The 7,730-nt window shown below is 29.9% G+C and overlaps 1 protein-coding gene across 1 annotated transcript; it reads left to right on the top strand.

Annotated features, from left to right (window-relative positions):
* The first annotated feature begins 5,730 nt into the window (after nucleotides 1-5,730).
* Nucleotides 5,731-6,916, top strand: LOC116775682 (uncharacterized). Its single transcript, XM_032668630.2, has 3 exons — nucleotides 5,731-5,840; nucleotides 6,087-6,281; nucleotides 6,621-6,916. The coding sequence occupies exons 1-3, from the start codon at nucleotides 5,787-5,789 to the stop codon at nucleotides 6,897-6,899; spliced, it is 528 nt and encodes a 175-aa protein (XP_032524521.2). The 5' UTR covers nucleotides 5,731-5,786; the 3' UTR covers nucleotides 6,900-6,916.
* The last annotated feature ends 814 nt before the right edge of the window (nucleotides 6,917-7,730 follow it).

Genomic DNA, 7,730 nt, shown 5'->3' with positions numbered 1-7,730 from the left:
CCTATCCACACTGCTCGATAGCACTACACTACACTACTACTAAATGTTAGCATAATCACTTGTTACAGTTACTCTATTAATAGCCATGGATTTAACCTTTACTTATTCTTTACCTTCAAAAAAAAAAAACAAAGTTACTTGTAATAAAGGAGTAAAACCTGACAGAAATTAAATATATCTTAACATAAGAATAAATCACCTTCGACATATACATATATACAAAATGAATATGTATCCCAAAATAAGTTTAAATATATTACGCAAATGAAGGTATAGTCACAAAGAATTACTAATGAGATCCTTTCACTATGTACAAGTAGAATTTCTCAAACTTATTGTACATAATGTATGTCAAGGTACGAATACCGCAGATAAGGGAACAAAAATTACAATTTCGGATAGCGGTTTAAACCATTTAAAATTCCAATTCCGAACCCTGATTAGCGAAACACTTCAAAATTTAATCATCTTCGTTTCAAGTTAGTTCCAGGAGAAATTTTCGATACGGGTAACATTAACATATACATAATTAAAATACATATAATACAAATTAAAACAAAATACTCTATTTAATAGTCTATTCTATTCTATTTTTCTTCGTTACGAGTACATAGATTCGGCAGCTAACTATGTATTTCTAAGTTGTATAGACCTAATATATAGCAAACACATATAATTGTCCAACTACCTGAGTTTAGTACATAGCTTGGAATTAAGAACTATTTTTCTCCAGCTTCAGCGTTTGTTTTCTCGCTTCTTAAAGCAAAAGGTTGATATATCTTTATAAACAGTCAGTTTATTGAATTTTCAACTTTATACACGAGTGTTTAAGATCCTAATATATTTGTTCAAGCTGGTTTGACGTTACTGTTAGGTATCTACCTACTATTTCACTAGTGCTTTTATTAGGGTTCCGTTACTTAATATAAAAAACTTTAAAATGCTAAGTATTGATCTCGCTTATTTATTTAGTCTAGATATATATATTTTTTTTAATTAAATGTTTGAATATGTGTGTATAATACTATTGCTTATATCACTTTTAATGAAAACATATGTTTATACAAAATTTCTTGTATAAAATTTTTGTTACTTATTTATTTAGTCTTAATATGCTATTAACAAAAAACACGAACTAGAGACTCTTTAAATGAGATTAAAACTATGTACTGAACCATTAGTCATAATTAAATTTACGCTCAGCGTCAGTTTTCTATTTTCAAGAGCAGTTCGTTAGCACAGTATGTAATTCCAAGTCTAGCTAACGCCGGGGTATTTTCACTAGTTTCTTTGGAATCGAATTTCCACGAAGTGTTTTCATCAGTCGTGATTTTACATTATCTTTACGGTATAAACGTAATTTACCTTTTAATTTCGGATAGAATCAAGAAATACTACGATTAATAAATAACGAGATTAATGTTATTGTATTTTTTAAAGAGGGTTTGAGATTAAAAGGATGGTAATATTTAAATCTTTAATTATTCCCAATAATTACTTTCACGTTCAACATGCAACGCTCGACCACAGAGTTAAGCGATTACAGTTTAAGCTCTGCCCAAAACTACCGATGTATTATATTTAACGAACTAAAGCTAATTGCCAGTTATATACCCTGTTATATATGTACAGTAATTAGTATTATTTGGTTATAGTTTTGGTTATGACTAAACATATTAGTAATTAATGAAAGTTATGTATTACAGGAATTTTACTGTAAACGTAATTTACCTTTTGAAAGGTGATAGAGACCTGCTTTGGTCATACGACTACAGCTCTAACATGGACTGGCTTGAGCGGGGAAGAATGAACCTCTCAAAAAAGATCGGTATGAAGTAGTCTTTAATGGGTGCGGTTCCATGGACATCTGCATTTTCCCCTATATTGCAGATGACCATGGGCGACGGTACTACCTCCACCAGGTAGGCCGTCTGCTCGGTTGCCCCCTTTAGCATAAAAAAATAATACCTGGGTGCTGTTGAAACTCTTCTCTCTGCAACCGGCAATTGTACGGTAAATCTATGGATTGCTGAGAAGTTTCTTCTCTTAGGCACAGCTTTTTAAGATATTAGTTGTGTTTAAGATATTAGTTATGCATATAATTTAGTTTCTTAATTATCTTATTGAATATTGTAGTGAGAGGAAAATTTGGGCTACAAAAAGATATTGCATTTAAGTAATTCGTATATTTATTTAGGGTAACATTTTTTTATGTAAATCGTGCAGAATAGAATAGAATTATGACGTCAATGGTTATTTATATATTTTTATAAGCTTATAGTAGTATTGTTTTCTGAAGGATAGATATTAGGGTGCAACGAGGCTAAAGGACCAGTACTTAGTAGCTGTGTATCGAGAAATAATGTAAAAAGACTGACAATCATTCATCTCTGGCCTCTGTAGGTTACAAGAATTACAAACAAATAATGAATACTCAATTTTTCTATTATATCTTCATTTTTATATAGTTTACAATAAATAAATCATATTATTTAATATTGATACTTAATTTGATACCTAAAAACACATTTTTATTTTATTTTAGATTGAACACGTATTACATTTAGAACGAATAAGTATAAAGATCTGAAATCCGGTAATAAAAGTCACAAAACAAATCTTTTCTATATTAGAATGTCGACAATAACACAAGACCGGGTGCAGACAACGTAAAAGATGATATAACTCAAGTTACGTTAAAATATGTATAACAGTAAAATATGAGGCTATCCACACATACAGCGGAATTGCACTTAAACGTACGAATAAAGGTACACGAACAATTTCGGTGGGTAAATATTTTATCATAACAGCTTAACAGACTTGCATTGGAAGCTTTCTAGCTCACGCTTTGTCTTTATGTTCAAAAGTTGCCTTTGTAACAAGAAAGTCGTTTCAACAAAGAGGAATAAAAATTAAGGTTACCCTTAATTTGTTAGGAAATGTCGTCGTATTTTTAAATCGAAATTTATCTTTTGAAAATATATTGTATTTAAATTTCTAAACGTCGGTCAAATTTTTTTTTTATAAAATTAAATGTATCTATCAAGTTGTTATTGCTTTATATTTGCACTCTATGAGTTTTAATATTATTTACAATGTGACAATAATTATCAAGAGATGACAGTGAAAATTTTTTAAATTTCTTAATATGGACAAGAACCATAGAGACACTGGAACTAAATAGATCTAGTGGAAAATAAAAATATCAAAATAACTCAACTTGAAAGTTGACTGCATGTGGACTTGTACACTATAAATTACTCACAAAACAATTTTAATTTCCGTGATATGAGAGACACAACGTCGACTTTAGTTGAGACATTTGATATCTCTTATGCAGAATGGTTATTTATTAACTATTCCATAACCGCACCTTAAAATAGAAACTCAAAACAGCGTTGAGTGAAATTATTTATTATTACTAACCACTGAGTTGCGGACTTTAGTCGTAAAATATGCAGTTATACGCTGCCATCTTTTATGCAATTTCTGCTTCGTGTATTTTAAGGAACATAGTATTTTTATTACACAGTTTTATATTCTTTTGTCTGAAAATTTTAACAGATATCGAAGAACTTTAATGTCGATTTAAAATATAAATTGCCTTGTTAAAATTATTATTTCTTTTATCGATCTGACATATTCGTACAACTGTTTATAGTACTATATGTACTTGTTCCCTTAGATGCTATTATCAGATTTAAAATCACGATATATTTCTATACAAATTACTTCCTGCACTTTTAATTCAAGTAACTATTTGGCTGAATACTAAATTATGGCCATAATTTCTGATGATCATAATGCCGTTGAGAATCTAAAAAAACTTTGAATGAATTCATTCATCTTTTAAAAAAACTTTAAAATATCACAAATGTCCAATTTGTAGTATATTTTCCAATGTCTTCATAAGTCAACTTAGATGTTAAACGATTTTAAAAAATATACAGATAAAAGCCTATGAACTAACAACACATTTCATTACTGCATTGTACCATTAATTGTTAAATACCACTTACCTCACTATGAAACTTTTCACTCTTGCTAAATATATTTGAAAAATCTGTTTCTGTGTGTGGATCTACATACTCAGTTTGGACATAAATATAACAACTAAGGCCTGATATTAATAGCAACGCTCTTATTTATTGGGATAATTCTTCACTGCTAATCCGACGGCTTATTTTATGGACTACAAATTTTTAATGGAATTTTAGAACAGGCCTTAACATATGAAATTAAAAATCGATCATAAAACAGTGATTTGTATCAGAACTAGGTTAAGGCCAATCTTCAGTTCTGACGAAGTCCAGAAAGTTCGTTTGTTACCAAAATTGAATGGTTCAAGCCTTATGTTACGACCCGACGCTGAGTCTTTTTGAAAGACCGTTCCTAGTAATTGATAAAACGCTGAACTACCTTCTCAACAATTATATTTTAATAAACCTCTTTCTATCCAGAGAAGTTTAAAATAGGCCTAGTAGGTACGTTTCAAATTTGTTTAGGTAGAGAGAGGACCTTTGGCGGTGGAAGTGAGCGTTTAACGCGCGTAGACTCTAAAAGTAGGCTCTAAAACCTACACCTGGTTCGCAGGTTCCAGGATCTGTTGAAGCTCCTCTCCCTGCAACGCGATGGACTCAGCACCCGCACGGTGAATCCATAGAATTCTGAGAGGTTTCTTCTCAGATATCATTTTCATACCTTTTTCACAAGAATACGTACGTCTCAGTCACTCTTTCATAGTTAATACCACACTAATCATCAATGAAGACGGTTAATGGAAACTTATTAATTTTTGTTAACTAATTAGGAAACTTTTTTAGAGCTTTCAATATAAATACGGTAATTTTGTCTTCTCTTTTTAAAAACTTCCTCATTCCTTTTAAATAGTCGTTTTGATTTTTCCTCCCTATAATGTTCTTTTAAAATTGACCCTTAAGAAATAAACAACGCGTCTATTATAGACTACAAGTCCTACGACATCTTTCAAACTTCTTGATAACATTTAATTCTTGTCTTTGAATATATGAAATATATAACCACTACGTCTCCTGTCTGATCTTTTTCTACCACAAATAGAAAAGAGCTTTCATTGTACATATTATATACAAACACGTTTTACTAACACCAATCGTATAGATATTAGAAATTGTATTTTTTGTTCCATACCTATTTTATGCAATGCAATCACAGTGATTCCAATGTGTTTATAACCTTATTTAATTTTAATATCACAAAACATTTTACACTATAAAGCTAACAGTCTCGAAATTCTTAATTATACTTATGTTTATTTTTATTACTTACAATATTTATAAAACCTAATCAGGTTAGTTAAAATTCATATAAATTATGTATTGGGATGAGATTTCACAAGACAATACTAAAAATTTGTGTCCCAAGAAGCTCCGCGTAAAACCTGTCTATTTTTTTATTGAATAAAAATGACGTTTATTTTCGAAATTTACGTCACAATATTTGTACAAATAAATCAATATTTTGGAAAAAAAATGCGTACAAGCATTCTTTCAATTATTGAAACACATTATTTAATATTCAAAATAAAAATCTGCACATTTATATAGAAACTTAAAAAAACAATATTCGACGTAAATTAAAACAAATCACCAAAAGACTGTAGTCAGTAATGATGTCTCGTAATTTCTCAAAATGTCCGACCCTCAATTAATTATAACGAATGTTTTTCCTTTAATTAAATTACGTCAAGCGTAATGTTTGTGGGGCAAGAGAACGTTATGATTTAACAGATTTCAGTAATCGACATGTCGAAAAGACGTGTTGGCTTAAATTTATTTCTTCTATTCTGGTGTGTTAAAGTGAGTTTTGTTTACTTAATGTAATATATTTATTTATTTAAAAACTTTTTTTTTTGGGTATATTAATTATTTTTTATCTTTAGTTCCCAGGGATTTAATATTTATATTTATTTTTAGAGAAAAAAAAATGTGAAGAAAAAAAATTATAGACAGATTTTGCGATATCGGTTCCACTTTAACAAAAATCATGACTAATAATATTGTAAATATTCTCAGCCCTTATAAAAATTGTTAATATTTTTTTAGAACCTATTCGCTGATGATCGCAACAATCTGTTAGATGAACTAACGAAAACGAAGACACCAGCATTTTCAATAGTTCATGAACATGAACATGGTAACAATCAGCCCATGGCCCTCTCCAATGACCTGACACCCAACGTACAGCCTCTCGAACCGCCTCATGATAGAAGAGCTTATCTGCTTTACCATATACTAAGGGTAATATATATTTTTGTCTTTTTTCAATGAGTATAGCTGTTAGCCTTGCCTCTATGGCAGCGTCACTGGGAGTGTGAGCGCGTGCTGAGACCAGGAAAAACAATAATGAACTCCAAGTTTTCTGCAGTCGAGATATAGTCATCTGTTTGAAGTTTAAAATTCAATCCATCTTTTTCTAAAATTTTTTTTTAATACATTTCACTGACACGTAAAATATTTTACCCATATAACCAATACACGTAAAAACTATTTCATTTAATTTTCATATCTATACAAATATTTTTGGAACTTTTGAATAACGCTTATTATGAAATAAACTATAACTATATATTATTTTAGACAACTCAAGAAACTGAAGGCATAGATTCTGAAGCTTTGGAAAAATTTGAAAAGACAGAAAACGTTCTCCGTGAGGCTTTACGCGTTAGATGTAACAATTTAAATACGTGTGTCAAAAGATGTCCTAAAAAGAAGACTTATACTTGCAAATTATCTTGTCAAGAAGAATATGATGATTACGATGTCTGTAACAGACCTAAGAAAGTATGCAAAAAACCAAGATGCGGTGTAACAAAACCTCCATACTGGCTATTGCGTAATTTAAATGACAACGAATAAACAATGGATACATATGATGCCTTAGCCTTTACTTCTAATAATTACCTCATTATATAATATATATATGTACATATACCTATTATATATGAAGTGTATGTTCCATTACTCGCAGTGAAACATTCTAAATTATTACGTTTCTTAAAACTTTATAAGATTTTCTATTTAATATTATAAAACGATTGACGAGTTAACAATCCACTGAATAAATTGTCGTGAGTTAACCTCGTTATGTATTAATCTCCTAAAAAAACTGTCCTAGCCTTGTTGGAGATGTTAAAATATTTATTAATTTCGTCTAGGCCTTACCAAAGTAAAATGAGAACATAGCAAAGCCTAAACTTTGTCATAAATTATTTGATGAATACTGATTAAATAATGTTTTGAGTAGGAATTCATTATTCTAAGTGCGGTCTTCCTGCAACTACTCTGCCATTTCAGCTGTAAACCTAATATAACTATATTGAAATTACAAAGTAAGAAACTTTAATTGAGATAACTAATAAGTTAGCAGTAATTTTTCAAATAGAGCGCCACATAGACGATAATTCATTAAGAACTTGATACAAATACTTTTGGTAAAGATCACTATTCTTAAAATAAATCTCAGGAGTTTGTAACAAAAAAAAATCTGAAAATTACAGTTCCATCATAAGTATGAACTGGAAATAGGTAATCATTAAAATTACGATAGGAATTTTATATATGTTTTAATGTATATATCGGCGAAGGCAGCTTCAATGACGGATGCAACATGAAAATAACTGTCATCAATTATTATAACAACTTATTGGTCGTCGTTACTATTGTTAAAAGTAAAACGAAATCAAAGAG

Source organism: Danaus plexippus, chromosome 27 (assembly GCF_018135715.1).
Source record: "Danaus plexippus chromosome 27, MEX_DaPlex, whole genome shotgun sequence".
Classification (NCBI taxonomy): domain Eukaryota; kingdom Metazoa; phylum Arthropoda; class Insecta; order Lepidoptera; family Nymphalidae; genus Danaus; species Danaus plexippus.
This window is presented reverse-complemented; position numbering and strand designations above follow the sequence as displayed.